Here is a 17787-nt window from a genome sequence, read left to right as displayed (position 1 = left end):
TCTAAAATGTTTTAAACCTAGAAATTATCAGACTAGGAGAAATATTCATGAATATTAGGCCTTCCAAGAAATTGTGTAGCTTAGGAGGGTAACCCTGTAAGTGGACTCAAGATTTTCCAATGATAATTTTTCGGGTTGAGTTGTAGCCGTTAGTAATCAATATCAAATCTCGATACTAAGTAGATAAACAATAAAGAGATAGACTTGTGATGAATAGGAGAATCCAAGACTTTTGAACACCAAGTATAAAACGAAGTGTTAAGTTGTTTTTCTTATTTTTTATTAGTGATTGAATACTCGTAATGTACTTATAATGTCTTTCATTTATTTGTATTAAATTAATTAAATATTTAAAATATATTTTTATTTTTATAATTTTATCACCTTTTCGGTACTTGTAACATTTGCCATCCTACAATGAATTATTTTGAGTTGGGCAAAATAAGATCAATACTAGTTAGGTAGTCAGTGTTTTAATTTTTTTCACATACAATAAGTACTAAACCTAGTAAAGGAGGAGGGTTGTTTTAGGTAACTTACTAGTAATGTAAAATTTATCAAATTCATATGCAATAAATTCAAATTGAATATTTATTAGGAGTCAAATAGTAGGGTTGAGAAGACAATATTTTGTACTTCACATTTATTGTTTATCCCTGTAATATCAATTATATTAGATACCACTTAATTATGATTTTATAAGTTTTTTTTTTTTTTTGTTGGATTATCATGAGAACTCCAACCATCAACGAGCCACTCTTCGGACCCCCTAATGCGGCACCAAACTCATGGGTCGGCGGTCCTCCCCCTTGGTTCGCCGGCTGGGTTAATAAAATGCTATCACGATTTTTGGCGCCGATTAGACATTCGTCAAATCCAAGCCTGGGGCATTTCTCGTTTACCAACCATAGGACACAGTTTTGGCCTCCGCATCATTGTTGGCTCTGTAAGTAGCACACTCAGAGATCGAACACACAATCCCCCACTGGATTGTTAGCACTAATCCACCGTGCCAATGCCCTAGGGGCTTATGATTTTGTAAGTTTGTTATGAATGTGCGTGGTAGATATAAATTGCTATAAAATAATTAATACTTTTTATATTGCAATTAAGTTTTGTCCAATCAATATTTTTAAAAAAATAATAAATGAGCATTAAATAGAAGAATTTCTTTTCTTTTGTATATAGAAGTAAAATTGCTTTTAATTCTAGAACATTACTTTTTTTTTTTGTTGATGGATGGACAAGAAAGTAAGAACAGACTGTAGATTTTAAGAAGGAACAATGGCAGTTGGTATGTTGCCCACGTGACGCAACACAACGCTCATCATCCCCTCAAAGGGGATCTCTCTGGGAGAGACGTGGCTTAACTCTGCAGATTATCTCCTTCCATACACCTTCTTTCGCTTCAAACTCAATAAACCTCTTGCTCTCTCTCTCTCTCTCTCGCAAGGACACAAACCGACCGAGATATGAGTAGTTTGGAGGCTTGGAGATAACCCAGATGTTCATTACCTGTTCGAGATATGAGTAGTTTGGAGACTTGGAGATAACCCAGATGCTCATTACCTGTGATTCTTTATTTGAATTCGCGATTTGGATTAAAGGACAGCTTTGTTGCTAACAGTTTAGCTGGATTGATAGAGTGGAGGCTTATTGTTAAGCTGAAGTTTGGGCATTGGATTGATTGTGGAAAATCTTGTCTGGGTTTCTGGGTTTTCGGTTTTTGCCTGAAATATTAAATACCCATCTGGTGAAAGCCCTAATTTGGCATTCGGAGGGTTTGATAGGTGTATGAGGTGTATTTGGTGGAATTTGTGAGGAGGAGGAAGAGGTGGAGAGGAGAGCGGGAGGGAGATGTCGATCTCTGGGTTCAGATTGGGTCCATGGTTTCATAAGAAGATCGTTGACCCTCTTGTTCAAATACTCAGCAGGTACTTTACTTCTCCCTCTGAGCCTCTCCCTCAATCGATTTAATATGCCGATATGGTTAATCCTTTCCTTCTCCTTCGCAGTCTTGATTTTTTCGCTGCTAGGCTAAATTGTTTGGGTATGTCTTTTCTATTGTATTTTACTTGAAATTTGAGACATTCATTGGATGATAATATAGTGTTTACATTTGGAGTTGATACCCCAAACTAAACGATTCGGAACAAAATAATAAAAAATAAAGAATGATTGGTTTCTAAATTTTTGAATGTTGGTATACAAATGTAAAGTGCTTATTCTTTTCTTTTTAAAAATAATTAAGAATCATTTTGAGCACACGATTTAGTTCGATGACGATGACAACTATGATGTTATTGTTGTTGATGTTATCATTTGATCTGTTCTTTGAAATAAAGCCTTTTACAATAATGAGGCAAACAACAACTACAATGGAGCCTTAAGTCCTAGTGCCCCCCCAGGTAGTGTCAGACTCAGCTACATGCATGTTCTTGCGCCATTTCTCATAAATTCAAGACTATATCCTCACAAAGTTGGAGCCTTATCAAATCCTTACTGATTATCTCAATTTTCAAATTATTCTAGGTCTATCCCATGCCTTTCTATTGCCTCTAGCAATAACTAAATCACGTCTCCTCATTAGGCACTGCCATCTCAATCATTGTTCCTTTATCTTATATTCTTTGGGTGCAACCTCTAGTTTACTAGAGCTGTGTTCGTTTTATACTTTTGTGTTTCAAATACCTCTCTCTTGTGTTGCTCTTTATACTAACTCTTTTCACACAGAAACAGTGTCAAACTTGAGTGAAAGGGTAGGTAGGGTTGCGTTAGGTAACACCGTAGAATATTGACTAGCATAAAACTTTTCATTATTTCTTCATTATATTAGAATAATAAACTTTGATGAAAATACTAATGGTTTTTTTTTTCTTTTTTTTTTTTTCCAATTAGGGGTGCTGAGCCAAAGCAATTGGCATTTTCTGCTGCCCTTGGCATTACTTTGGGAGTATTTCCCATATGTGGTATGTCATTTTTGTGTGCTTTCTATGAGATTTGACGTATTTACGGTTTAAAGAAATATTCAGCTTGAATCTAAGAAGAAAAATGTCAGTAGTAGTTGTTTCATTGTGGGAATTTATCTTGAAGCGTTTTTTTTTTTTTTTTTTCTGATTTCTTTTTTTGGAGTCTTTTATGTGGCATATGTGTCATTTGTGTCGAGATACCTTTCTTCAAGGGAAAGCAAATCCATGTTCCTAAGTGTAGGGAAATGCCTTCATTTTTAATCATAGGTGACTACTTTTCTCTTTCCTCATATTTTGTTTCTTTTTATATGCTATACTTCCAAACTTGCTTTTTCCCCCATGTTTTTATTTTCTATTAAACAAATGGAGCCAGAAGATGCCACGTTTTTCCACATATTGTGAAATATCTCTTTTCATGGTAAATTATTATTTTTTGTAGAAAAAAAGAAATAATATTAATAGATTAGGAATATATAAAAAGGAGAATAAGACTTCTCCTGAGAAAAAATCTGGAATGAACAAGATAAGAAAAGAAAAAAAAAAAAGACAGAACAAGAAAGAAAAAGAAACAAACAAAAAACACCCAGCAACATAAACAAGCCAGCAAATAATGCCAGTCCTGTTGAATACCTGAGGAACTCACCCCTTTAAAGTACCCATAGCCAACACTCTAAATAACATTTTAGGTTTACAACTTGGTTTTATGTTTTATGAAAAATATTTTAGTTATACAACTTTGTTGAATTGCACAGGTATACATCTTAGTTGCATGTATGATGCTTTAAGTTTAACCATCCATTCAAGTGACAGTACATCTCTATTTGTGATGTAATGTGAATGGCATTTTAAGTTTGACATTTGGCTATTACTGGTTAGTGTTTGACATTCGTCTTGTCTCCATCAGCTTATGTCAATGTTGATCAGAATGTAATGCTTGAACTGGAAATTTAGTGCCATGATGGGGACATACTTTGCAAGTTGAGATTCTTCAGTAGGAAGCTCCCCAGGTTTTGTTGATAATATATTAATTAAAACTAACAAGTAACAACTTAAGAGAAAGCAACAATTTTGAAATTCTAGAATTTAGAAATTTAAGCCTTTATCTAGAGAAAGACCTTTTTTCATTAGTAAATGGCACTGAATTATATAAAATGATTGCCAGCAATCATAAGTAGAAAACATTACCATAAAAACTATACAAAAAGTTAGCTGGTGCCTTCTCATGTTTTGGGAAAGTGGGAGGGAAAGAGGGGGAAATTTTATGAATTTTTTTTGTGATCAAATGGTGAATTTTCTTCAAGATGTTTTTAGCCACTAGCACGTTTAATGCTCTTTCAATGAAGGAAAGGGGATCAGGAGGAAAATCTTATATTCATGAGATTTGCCCTTGATATCCCTAGCCAAGGTGATGAAGACCCTGGCTGATTACTATTTTTTCCTGCTTGGGAATGGGATTAGAGAGCAGGTTGGTTAGTGTTGGTTCTAGGAACTAATTGATTTTTTTTTTTTTATCTTTTTTCTTTTCTCCTTTGATTGAGATTTGAACATTATAACTGAGATAACTAGTGCACATTTACAGCTGACACGCTCAGACTTTAGACTGACCAGCTTTTTGTCTATGCTGCTGTTCTATAGAATCGTAGAATTGCAAAATCATAAGACATTTTATAGATTATTAAATCTTTAACTATGTTTATTGTGTATGCTAAAGTCAGTGACAGTGGTTGTGATTATAATTGAGTAGCAATTGATTTGATTAAATTGAAATTATATGTGAAATAACAAGTCTTGAATACTGCTAATTCTTTCTGTACAGACTCTTTTTCCCTGTTTTACCCTGTTCTGGTGCTTAAAAAATTCATAGTTGGTAGAGTAACTAGCAGTGTTGAAAAGAGATATAGTTTATTGCATTTGTCTTGTGCCTTATTTTCGCTTATATTTTGAGATAAAAGGATGTATAGATATTGAATAGAAGTGTTCCTTGGATTTATTGTATTAGAATTTGGAGCTGATTTTGTAAGTACCAACAGGGGTCACTGTGTTTTTGTGTGGAATGGCTATTGCTGTGCTTGGATCTCGTTGCCATTCTCCAACTGCGATGCTTGCTAACTTCATTGCAACTCCTATAGAGTTGAGGTAAGTCTGTTCTGCTGGATAGATCCATTGCTTATTCACTGTCACTAGAAGGCAATATAATTATTGGTGTTTATTCTGATAGTAGCATGACAAATTTATTCTGAAAGTTTTTGAAGATATTATTGAATCATGTTCAAGTTTTAGTGCATAACAAACACATTGGTCCGTGTCTATTTTCATTATCAAATCATCAATCACTTGTATGTTGTATTTTCAAATCATCTGGGCAACTAGGTCTCCCAAGGGAATGCCTAGTTTAAAATTGAGGAAAAAATCACTATTATTTTTAAAACTTGTGAGTTATTAGACCATATTGTTCATTGTCTGTAGACAAATTATTATCCTTTTGCACTTAGTTTGTCAGTAGGTCCTTCTTTAGCAAAATCTGTCGTAATCTATGAAAATGTAGCTGCTTTATGTTCATAAATTTTCCTGTATTTATATATTTCAGAAACTTAAAATTTTATACAATGTCTCACTTCTAGGAACTCAGATACTTGACATTTTATGTTCTGATTGCTTTTGATATAATCTGCTTTATAGCCTGGTGGTTCCCTTCTTGCGGTTCGGTGAAGTTCTCTCAGGCGGAGCCCATTTTCCATTGACTTCAGATGTCTTAAAGAAGGTGTTGACTGGCCAAGCTTCACGTGAAGTTCTTCTAAGTATTGTCCATGCGGTAGGTAACTGAGTTGCTGCTTGTAAGCTTAACATCTCTCTCCCTCTCTCTCCCAAAAAAAAAACTGTGAAAATAATGAATTTTAGTTAGTTTTGGGTGGTGTGATGTTAGAAGAGCAGGGTGACTTTCTAACTGCCTAGAAAGCTACTCTCTCTATATTGTGTATATGAATCATTAAAGCAATAGAGAGATTGTCAACCGCAAAGCTTGAAGAAAATCTTTTTGAGAAGCATGGCTGTCATTTCAGGGAAATGGCTTTCTATTCATTGGAATTGCATGGAAAAGATACTTCTCAAATCTCCACCACTATTAATGGTAGTCTTTTATTTGGAGACAATATCACTTTAATTATTTGATGGGATTGCTCAGTATTGAAATAGCTGATGGTCACTAGGGTGTGATGCAGGACCAATTGGAAGCAGAGAATTCACAAGAAAATGATAGAAAATTAAGAGATAACTAAAATAAAAAAATAAATGGGGAAAATAAAGAGAAAGAATCAAAGAAAGATTTAATTTAGGGCTTAATTATCAATCTGCCCTTCATGTTACACATAAACCTTCACATAAGCTTCTCTCCTAATACTAAGGAAAAATAATTTGGGAAATTAAAGCACATCCCCTGAGGCAACATAATTTGGGAAATAATAGAAAAATCCTGAATAAACTAAACATAATTGTGAATCCCTAAATACTGAAAATTTCTTAATTAAACTCAATTATCCTAAGTTGAGCTTGCACATGGTAAAAGCCAAGAAAAAACCAAATGCCTTAATCTTGCACCTTCATGACCTCTTGACGTTCCCACCATTCTCCCCTTGGAAAAAGTTTGACGTCAATTCGAAAGTTGAAGGATGAAAAACTGATGAATCTCATAAAATTGGACATGAACGACATAAACTGCTGCTAGTATAAAAAATACATACGCATGCAAGTGGACGAAGTTTTTGAAGACAAACTTGTTAGGAGATAAATTCCACTTAAGAAATCTTACTTTTGAAGAGTAAGTTGTTCTTTGCAAGCAACCTTCCATGGATGGCTTAATCTCTGCAATTTTTACCAACGCAAGTTCCTCTGCATATTCTTTGGGCTTACATCTCAATTTTGGAATGCCCTTATGTCCTCAGATCTTGTTGCTAGTACAACTGGTTGCAGCTCTGTTTTTTCCACGGGCTCACTAAACATCTTCACATACTTCTCTTCTTCAAAATTTCACTCTTTTTGGTCAACCATGTTGTCAGGTTTAACAATATTGCGTTGATTGCTATGAACGGGCTAGTACTTCTGTCAGTTTACTGAATGCCCTCTATTTCCTTGATGCATTATTGTTACTCTAGACGAGCCTGCTCTGCACTCTCCAGACCTTCAATTCAGGCACATCTTGCTGAACAGACTTGAGTTTGTCCTTGGTCACCTTTTTTTTAAAATTTTTTTTATTATTATCCTTGTTTTTTTGCTGCTTTCTTTCTTTCTTTCCAAAAACAGAACTGGATCAAATGGCATTAAAGTTGGGTTAGCATAGCTTTGAATGCAGCTTGAGTTAGGTTAGTCAACGGTTTGGGTTGGGTTCAAAGGTTGATTGAGTTATAATAAAACCTGGCTAGGCTTACGTGGTTATGAGCTGGGCCTGGGTTGGGCCTGGGCTTTGTTGATCTTTGCAGGAAAGGAATAAGATTAAAAGAAGAGAAAATAAGAAGATGAGGCCTTACTTGGGTTAAAGATTTGGAAGTTCTTACATTTAATAGCTCGCGCAAACATAGGATGGCAGAGCCATGATCTGCGATGGTAGAAATGCACAACAGGCAGCAGCTTGCAGTGCTGCGACTATTGCTGGTGAAGCTTCAAAGATGCTGCTTTTCTGGTCATGGCCTGTGATTGCAGTGAAAGGAGATCCCCTTATATGATTCAGGATTTGGCTGGGAATGTCACAGCAGCAGCAAGTTTTTCTCCTGCTCTCTGTTACCTCTGTCCTGTTCAGGCTGTGGCCAACAGAGAACAATTTTTTTTAAGGCTGCTTTTTGGCTCTCTCTCTCTTCCCTTGTAATGTTGCAACTCAAATGGATTCTCTGTATGTGATGAATTGTTTGGTGATTGGTGTTACAGTGTAGCTCAAAGAAGAGGATTCAGTGTTTGGATGCATTAATTGGTGAAGCTTGGGGGTCGGCTAGGTTTTGGAAAGGGTATTGGTTTACGAATGATGGATGGGAAGAGTTTCATGTTGCTGGTGCTAGGGTAATGGAAATGGCAACAGGGCTAGGATGCTAGAAGGCAGAGGGTGGCTGGTGACCATGAACAGTGGCCGTGGTGAAGCTGTTATGGGGGATCGAGATGAGGGTCTGATACCACATTGATGCAGGATAACTGGCAGCAACGAATTCTACAGGAAAATAATAGAAAATCAAGACAACTAAAAGAAGGTAACAGAAAATAAATGGGGAAAACTGAGAGGAGATCAAAGCAAAGACTGGATTTTGGGATTAATTCTTAGTATTTTGATATGCCCCTTGTGGTTACTCATTGAGTATTTTTATATGCTTTCTCCCAATACTAACTGGGGAAAAATAATTATTGAAATAATAGAAAATCCATAAATATAAGGAAACATAATTTTGGACATAGTAGCAAATCCTTCAGAAATGGAACATAATTGCAAATCCCCAAAGTGCTGAAATTTTCAGGGCCTACACATATACAAGAACAACAAAACCAAGTCTTGAGTCCCAGTAGGTGGGTTCGGCTATATGAATCCTTTTCGGTCAATTTATGCGATCATGGATCATTTCTTTTGACAGATTTAGGGCACTATCTTATTACAAGTTATTTTAGGTCTACCCTTACCCCTTCTACTACCCCCCAGAGTAACTAAATCACTCTTCCTCACTAGCGCATTATGTGGCCTACGTTGCAAGTGTCCATACCATCTAAGTCGTCCCTCCCTTATCTTAGCTATATCTAACTTATTGCAAATATGTTCATTCTTTAATTTATCTTTCATTGTTATACCACTCATCTATCTAAGCGTTCTCATCTCGACAACTTTTATATTTTGTTTCTTCATTGCCCAACATTATGATCCATATAGCATAGCTAGTCTTATAGTCGTCCTATAAAACTTCCTTTTTAATTTTAAGGGTATTCTACGATCACAAAGCATACTTGAAGCACTTATCCATCTTACCCAACCTGCTAACTCTATGCATTTCATCATCTTTAACTTCTCGTCCAACTTGCATAATAAATCCAAGGTATCGAAATATACAAGTGCTATTTATTTCTTCATCATCAAGTTTAACTTTGTCTCTAATATTCCTCCTACCATTACTAAAATTATATTCCATATATTCTGTCTTATTTCTACTTATCCTAAAGCCTTCAGATTCCAAAGCTTCTCTAGTTCTCTTCATAATTCTAACTCAACCTCTACTCCGTCCATAGTTTTATCAATTAATACAACATACTCTACAAACAACATACACCATGGAATCTCATTTTGAATACTCTTAGTCAGTTGGTCCATCACTAAAGCAAAAAGATAAGGGCTCAAAATAGATCCTTGATGTACATCTATGGTGATTGAAAATTCTCTAGTTTTTCCATCTATAGTTCTTACACTACTCATTACTCTATTGTACATATCCTTAATGACCTTAGTATGCCTACTACGTACACCCTTTTTTCTCAAAACCCACCATAGAACTTCCCTAGGTATCATATCATATGCTTTCTCTAGGTCATTAAATACCATATGCAAGTCTCTTTTCTTTATCCTAAACTTTTCCAATAATCTTCTTAAAAGATATAACTTCTGTGGTAGATTTCCCAGGCATAAAACCAAATTGATTTTCTGAAACCTTCGTTTCTAACCTTAATCTTTGTTCAACTATCATTTCCCATAGTTTCATCGTATGACTCATAAGTTTAATGTCACGATAGTTATTATAATTTTGAATATCTCCTTTATTTTTTTTTTATATAGGTATTAAAGTGTTTTTCCTTCATTCATCTGACATTTTCTTAGTTTTTATAATGGTATTAAATAAATTAGTTAACCATATAATTCTATTATTACCTAAGCATTTTCAAACTTCAATTGTGATGTTATCCGGTCCTATGACTTTCCCATTTTTCATCTTTTTTAGTGCAAATTTAATTTCGTTAACTTTCATTTTGCGAATAAATCTCATATTTTTAGTTTTTTCCTCGTTTGTCAAATCTAAGTTTGAGTCTTCTATTTGGTTTTCATTAAACAACTTATTAAAGTAACTTCCCCATCTTTCTTTAATGTCTTCGTCCTTGATCAAGACAATATCATCCTCACTTTTTATACATTTTACATTTCTTAAATCCTTACTCTTTCTTTCTCTAGCTTTAGCAAGTTTAAATATATCTCTTTCCCCTTATTTTGTATTTAGTCTAGCATACAAACTATTAAATGATCTGTATTTAGTTTCATTAACAACCTTTTTCGCATCTTTTCTCGCCTCCTTATACTTTTCAAAGTTATCCATGCTTCTACATTTTTACCACATTTTATACCAAATGCCTAGATCGTGCTCATACATTTTCCATCAAGGTGATATTGATTGGACTCGCATGAAGCTTAACGCTATAATCAGCACATTTGTTATTTTATGCCCTAGTGTAATGGTGAGTCTCATTCTCATATTTTCTTTCATTGCTGTACTGCTTGCAGTATGCCGCATAAATTATTTTTGTTTGTTTGGAGAGTAATGTATTTACCCAGATTTTTGGGATGATTTTCTACTTCTTTTGGAAGGGATAACATAAGGAAGTGAGTATGATTAGATCTTCAAAATTTGCCTTTGAGCCTGCTTTAATTCTACTGCTATTTTTTTACATCATAGTTAGGCCTTATTCTTCTTGGGTAAACAATGTACATCTTCCATGTCATTTTTTTTTAAAGTTAAATTTCCTTTATTTTTATTAAAAAGGCTACATTGAAATATGTTTCTTTGAAGGAAATGAGTAACACAATATATCAAGTGGAATGCATCAAAGTTCACATTTCTGAAGTTCACATTTATGAAAGAATCAATTTGTATACAAAATATTACAATATGTAGCATCTTTCATATCATTATGTCAAGTCATTGCTTGGCAAGCCTGCAATTCTTAACCAAATTTTACGTCTGAACTTTTTAAGTTTCAATATCAGAGACCTAATCCTGGGATATTTCCAATCCCATTTTCTTACATTGCCATATCTTTATTCCAAATCAATGAAGCAGTCATTTGATTTTCCTTTGCAGTTGTTGGGGTGGCTTGTGGCAGCACCCTTTATTCTAGCTTTGCTTTACATATTATTCTTGCCATGCTTCAAGCTCCTAGTTCACAAGTTCAGCAGTGTTCCTTTAAGCCCGAAGAGGCCACTCCTTTCCAACGCAGATGTCAAGCTAAAGGTAAGGGATGTTTGATTACTAATGGCCACATATTTTCTGTAATGTTCATCCCAATAATAGGGAATGTATGTGATATGTTTCTGAAAGAATTCTGGGTTTTGTACATAAAAAAATTCCTGACCTTTAGTGCAAATTTCATGTTTTACATGCTTGTAAAATTCAATATTGTTGCTAATTTGTGTTTGTTGGAAGATGAACGAACAATGAATTGCAAGATGTTGACTTGTAAAACAATAACATTGTTTACAAGTTGCTTCTTTCCCAATTTATAAGTCATAAGAATCGCCCTCGACATTATCCTAATTGGTCTGATTTTGCATCTAGAGAGAGAGAGAGAGAGAGAGAGGGTGGGTCTTGGATCAACTGTAAGGTTATTCCTATGTAATCCATCGGTAAGGTTATTCCTATGTGACTGGATAGTTTTGGGTTTGAGCTCAAAGAAGCCGTCTCTCTGCATAAAAGTAGGGGTAAGACTGCATATACTGTGACGACGTTCCTAGCTTCACAAAGTAAGGAGGCTTATGGTCCGGGAACACCCTGTTGAGAGAGAGAGAGAGAGAGAGAGAGTTTAATTAGACTTCTTTGTTTTGTAGTGACAACTTGTCTTGGAAATACAGTGGGATAATCCTCGGTGTTAGTATTGCCTGAAACTTTGCAATTTGGTCAAATGGCATGGTAGACAAACTTCAAAACCGACATTATTTTTAGCGTCCTGTCAAAAAATAATTTTATTTTTCATTTACAGTGTGCTAATTAATGAATGATAGGAAAAAAAAAAAGCTATTTTTATATAGAAAAATTAACACGTAATAGAAAAGGTAAAAAATAAAAATCATATATTGTTTTTCAAGTTCACATAAATAGAAAATAAGACAAATAAAAATTGGTTTAACCTTTGATCAGAGGTGACATTTAAAGGCATGGAAGGCCCTTCGACCGGCTAGTGGCGCTCGACAAAGCTGGTTACGTTAAACTGAGTTCAGGCTTTTCACCAAACACTAATGTTATATTTTGGTTTGTGATTAAACGAAGAATATGGTGAAAATTAAGCGATAAATTTAGTTCTATTTTGATTTGTTTTGTTTGATTTTTTTTATTTTTTTGGGTATTAGAAGAAGAATTACATGCACATATGTCATTAAATTAAGTTCAATCCTAAGCATTTTATTAATAAAATTAAAGTGCCTGAGTATGATATATATGGATTTGAATGGGTGAATTGGAATCCATATTCCTCTCAATAAATTGTTTTAATTCCTCAAAGCATGAACATTGACACTTAATTCTATGGATGATGTGCTTGTTGAGGAACTTTACTAGTCAGTGCAGTTGATAGTCTTTATAGGAATTTCCTCGCCCCGTTTTGCGAGCAAACTTAAGTGGCGTGTTGACGAAATTGTGACCCCTAGAGTTGGGATTAGCGAATCAAGTTGGCTCTCAAGTTGTTTTTAAACTTGACTTGTTCTATAATTCGATTTATCTTGATTCTTTTTGAGTTATGAACTAGCATAAATTAACATTAGACATACAAATGGCTCTTATAGGGAGAGACCGGAAAAAGGAGGCTTTAGATACACCTATATATATATATATATATATATATATATATATATAATTTTCTCCCAAAAAGCAAGGGGGAAAATGAAATTAAGGAATTTGTCAAGTTAATATTTTATGGGGACAAATTTGACATTTTATATTCTCTCAAGGAAAAAACTAAAAAAATGAAAGACAATGCATTTTATGCTTCAAGACCATATTTAGAAGTTTTAGTTTTTTTCCAAAATAATATTATTTTAATAAAAATATTTTAGGTATAATATTATTTAGATTTATTTTCCGAAATGATGTGCTTTGAAATCTTGTGAGATCATCAAATCTTGCTGGATCATTCATGATGATCGCACGAGTTTTAAGAGACAAATTTTGCATGACTATCTTGCGAGTTTTTAATAAATTTGCTTTACAGTCCAACAAGCTTTAACATTGCCATTATTTATTTTTAAAAAGTTTAAAAAAAAAATTACCAAAAAATTGCATATGCTCAAAAATCAAGAAAATATTTTGATCTCTTTAGTTTCTTAAAATTACATAATCATATTTTTTTTTTTGGATGTTTTTAGCGTACATAATTAAAAAAACTAAATTAATTTAAAAAATCCCAAAAATTTATGAAATACTTAAGAAAAGAGTTCTTAATTCCTGAACTATTAAATTTTTTTTTATCCCTTAACATGCAAATGCTACCATGCAACGAAAATTTGTCAAAATGTGTTAAAGTGAAATCAAATTATGGTAATTGGTTTTAAAAGGGTAAAGTCAAATTATCATAACTCGGTTTACTTGTTAAAATAGAGGTGTGTGTATTTGGAAAATTGCGGACAGTGAACCAAATTATCATAACTCAATTTCACTTCAAAACCCACTTATGATTACTTGGTTTTATTGACTAAAATCAAGTTTGTTTCATTTGGTTTGTTCTAATATTCATAATTTAAAAACACTTATGTTTGACTTTACATGAATTTGAAAAAATCTTAATTGATAGCAATTTAAAAATTAACGGTTCGAGGAGTATGACCTAGTTAACTGAACCAAGTTTGGTCTAAAACAAATACACTTAATTAAAATTGTCTACATCTCATCTAATTCAACATTCAAAACCATAACTCATAAAAAAAATTATGAAGAGTACATCCAACTTGTATAGCTACATATCACTAATGTCCCATCGTCTAATATATGAAGTAAATTTTGATGTATTGTGTACTCTTTAAAAAAGAAAATGATTCATTGATCGTTGCTCTTATTTTAACTTGCCAACATAAGCATTCACACACAAAAATAATCCTCTTCCAAGAACTAGTCATTGCAAAGTAAGAGAATTTAGGCATTAGTGTAATGCCCCATAACCAAAATCAAATTTAAAAAATAACAATAAGCACCACCTAATACACAAGGCTCCTACACTGTTGACATGAGGGTTTTGACTTTTTGAGAAAAGCAAGATGTACACAATCTTACCTTCATGCTTTGGATAAATTATTTTCTTGATTTGAACCGTAGCTCACTTTGTTCAAGGCGCCAACGGTCCAAGATCATTAGGCCCTAAGAGGGAGCTAGAACTAATCACCGCCCAAACTACTTGATCGAACAGTTGTGGCCGTATCTACATACCCTCAAAAACAGCTTTACAGTAGAACCATGTTTGGGAGAAGTTTCATCCTGAACGTCAATACAGGCATGGGAATAATTATAACAATACAGAAATAATGCAAAAAAGTTAAAAGCATCTGCTTAGCTGAAGAGAAAAAGTGAAAACCATTTTCATTTTCCATTGTCAGATTTCTAAATAATTACAAAACTGTCACCCTTTTCTAGTTTCCAAGATTTAAATAGGAAATCTAAAGAACAACTATATAGATTTCTCAACATTCCTATGCAATATGGGAACACTGAAATGGTGAAATTTTTGTAATTATTTAGAAAATTAGAAATGGAAAATAAAACTGTTTTCCACAAATGAATATGGCCTAGTGTATGGTAATGTTAGTAAATAATTCTCCAATCAAATACATACCGATTGACTCCTAGTTTTAAGCATTTTCCTAACACTAAAAAAAAGGGGGGAAAAAAACTAAACTTAAGAATCAATATCAAAATTAAGACAAAAATTTGTGAGATATTGCCGTCATCGTTTCTTCGACTTCTTGGATGGTTTATCAGGATGCGGACGGTATCTGTCAGTGTCCTCCTCGGCATCATCTCCGCCCTTTCTTCTCCTCTTTCTTCCGGTTTCATTGATTTTCTGGAGAAATGCAATCAAATAAAATGTTAAGAAGTATATATATCAGAAAGGATAATGATGATAAAGAAAATAGAACACAAAATCAACACCACCAAGCAACAATATCATTGTTTCGGGACATCATAGAATAAACCACATTTTTCACACCCTGCTCTTGTATATTTAAGTGCTTCTATTTCAGTACGACATGGTTTATGTCAAATATCAGTAGGGCAGGGCTTTGTCCATCAACATGTGAAAAATGTAAAGTAGGCCTTCTACAGAAGCTGCTTCAACCAGTGTGGTTAAAATAAGCCCCCAAAGTGAATAAACACCTCAACAAATTTCTTCTTAAAGCATTGCCTAGACTGAATAAAAAGAAATAACACTGTTGAATTCCTTTTTTTTTTTTAGATAATAGTGTTACAACACACAAGGTTCAAATCATGTGCATAGTGTGAGGCATCAGCATGAGACTGTATATAGGAGAGTGCAAGACCAAACAGATGAAAAATTGAGTCATAGGGGATACATTGGCAGAGATGATACGGATAGGTTTCACTGCAGTTGTGCAGTGAGGGCAGTTGCAAGCCAGTGAATGCAAAATGGACAAAACATAGAAGAATTTCAGCCACCATAACACTACAAGATGGAAAATGATGAGGTAGTGAAGATTCAAAGAAAGGAAAAGAGACGTAGAAGGGGAACATGAATAAAGATAAGGTTGAGAGAGCGAAGGAGAGAAGCAGGTACAGGCCTCTAGGATTCATCTTCAAGACATTCATCAAAGATTCAAACCAATAAAGACAACAATGGGGATAACCTGGAGCAAATTTAGCTGTGCTGGGTGGCCAAACCTATGATAGCATCGAGTCCTAGAAGTTCTATATGATCTACACTCATTTTCTAAAAGCCCAATTTCCTTAAGTAATCTTTCGCACGATCCCTTTTCAGTTACATACTTCCAATAACTAATTTTTTATATCAAATTCCATCACTTGAATCATCATGTCACTAAAAAAATCAAATTTGCCTGAATATCATCCCCATATATGGAGGCAAATGCATGAAAAGACTAGGAAGATGGCCTTTTTTTTTTTCTTTTTTTTTTTGTGGGGAGGGGGGGTTGCAGGAGAGAACCAGCAAGAAAACAAGAGAAGCCAAACCATCATGTAACAATCCTAATAGGCTACAAATAGGGTCCTGTCCTAATGCATCCTTTATCCAGAATTCTAATTTATCATTCCGCTATATTTTGGTTCCACCAAATCTATAACTTCATCAAAGAACCCATAATATCTTTTCCAGTTCAAACCTGGAAAGAAAGACAAGACCAAATACCTTTCACAAGGGCAGTACACTTGCCAGTTGAATTTTTAAAAAAGAAGAAAAAAATGGCAACAAGTAAAGATGACGCATCCCGAATAATTGGCCCCAAGTATGGTTGCTGCTATATTTCTAGTATCATTCTCATATAAGGCAACTACTTAAGGTGAACAATTATTGATCATTAGAACACAACTTCAGAAGAAATCATAAAAATCATAACCACACATAAATTTCTTCTCCAAAAGAAGTCAGCACAGAGATGACTGCCTATCAGAGGACATCCTACAGGGTTCAAAGCTTGTAAAATCCACAAGACAATTCAATATTCAACTACCACTACACAGCAGAGAGGCAGAGAGTTGCCGTATTTCCAGTTGGCACACAAGTATTATTGGTCTCAGCCATTCATTGGTTGCTGTAACTCACAGATAGATTCAAAGACAGTCATGGTAACAGTTCAAATAAATAATACCATCAGGGATAGTCTCTTGGCCTCTGTGACACGCTCCATCAACATAAGAACTTCTTCTTCTACAGCAGGAAATTCAGGTAATTTTTTCCCTGGAAAAAAGAAATAAAATCAGTAGTTTGGACAATTACCCTTTTTAATATGCCCCAGCTCAATTATGCTAGTTTTGCCTACCAATTAGCTTCTCTATCTGCATGTACCACTCCAACTCATATTGATTCACCAATGAGATTGCAACCCCAGATCTGCCTGCACGAGCAGTTCTTCCTACTCGATGTATATAATTCTGTAGGCAATTGTTCAAATCAGCAAGACCAAGGCATGTTTAAAGGAGGAAAGATGATGCAGTGAAGAAACCCAACAAGTGGAGAAAAGGAAAATTTTGAAAATTATAATTACTTTCTAAGGATCCCAGCCCGTGGGGAAAGGCTTCAGCTAACAGGATGTACTATTATTCCTACCAGAAAATTTGAAAATAAAAGCTACTTTTATTAATTTTTAAAAGGAAACCAATCCTTCAGGGATTTGTTTTCAAGTACGAATTAGTTTCTTTATTTCCGAGCACTAAAAATACTTTCAGTTGTAATTGAACAAGACAATTTTTCAAATTAGAAATTTGGGTTGAGGTATTATTTCTGTGCAGCATATTTATATTTTTTTGGTTCAAGAATCATGTTATACAGGCATAAAAACATTGATACATTCCCAGGACTGAATGAATGGTTTTTTATGCCAGTGCCTGTGGTGATAGAGTCATGAAGAAATTATTTGCGTAAACATCATTAGAAAGGCAGGACGCTGGGGTCAAGAAGGATACTGGAACAACTCAGAAAATATAAAACATTAAAAAAATGGCAAAGAAAAGGAGTGTGCATTTAAGACAGGACATGCAATGATTCTTGAAATTTGCAATAAATCAGCAATATAGCAAATGATTGAAAAATAATTTATTTGATGAACAATGCTGCTGCTGTCACTAGAGTATACTCAATGGTTTGAGGC

General features: G+C 34.2%; 2 protein-coding genes across 2 annotated transcripts in view; one reads left to right on the top strand and one right to left on the bottom strand.

Annotated features, from left to right (window-relative positions):
- The first annotated feature begins 1216 nt into the window (after positions 1–1216).
- On the top strand, positions 1217–11358 carry LOC131161349 (uncharacterized). The gene is made up of 5 exons (XM_058117054.1): positions 1217–1934; positions 2899–2969; positions 5000–5105; positions 5649–5781; positions 11051–11358. Exons 1-5 carry the CDS (start codon positions 1858–1860, stop codon positions 11213–11215), a joined length of 552 nt encoding a protein of 183 aa, XP_057973037.1. The 5' UTR covers positions 1217–1857; the 3' UTR covers positions 11216–11358.
- Positions 11359–14345: 2987 nt separating this feature from the next.
- The window catches only part of LOC131161348 (DEAD-box ATP-dependent RNA helicase 10), a 40964-nt gene continuing 37522 nt past the window's right edge, over positions 14346–17787 (bottom strand). Inside the window, exons 12-14 of the mRNA XM_058117053.1 lie at positions 16960–17071; positions 16789–16877; positions 14346–15008 (exon numbers count right to left, since the gene is read on the bottom strand). Of these exons, the coding sequence (XP_057973036.1) occupies positions 14892–15008; positions 16789–16877; positions 16960–17071 (318 nt within the window). The 3' untranslated portion in view covers positions 14346–14891. The remainder of the gene's footprint in view (positions 15009–16788; positions 16878–16959; positions 17072–17787) is intronic.

Source organism: Malania oleifera, chromosome 8, assembly GCF_029873635.1.
Source record: "Malania oleifera isolate guangnan ecotype guangnan chromosome 8, ASM2987363v1, whole genome shotgun sequence".
Lineage (NCBI taxonomy): Eukaryota > Viridiplantae > Streptophyta > Magnoliopsida > Santalales > Ximeniaceae > Malania > Malania oleifera.
This window is presented reverse-complemented; position numbering and strand designations above follow the sequence as displayed.

What these genes read in the sequence shown, in the direction of transcription:
- LOC131161349 (XM_058117054.1), top strand. Translation starts at nt 1,858, where the DNA reads ATGTCGATCTCTGGGTTCAGATTGGGTCCATGGTTTCATAAGAAGATC. An exon ending in CTTGTTCAAATACTCAGCAG is followed by an intron (nt 1,935 to 2,898) that starts GTACTTTACTTC and finishes TTTTCCAATTAG; the next exon opens with GGGTGCTGAGCCAAAGCAAT. An exon ending in GCAACTCCTATAGAGTTGAG is followed by an intron (nt 5,106 to 5,648) that starts GTAAGTCTGTTC and finishes TCTGCTTTATAG; the next exon opens with CCTGGTGGTTCCCTTCTTGC.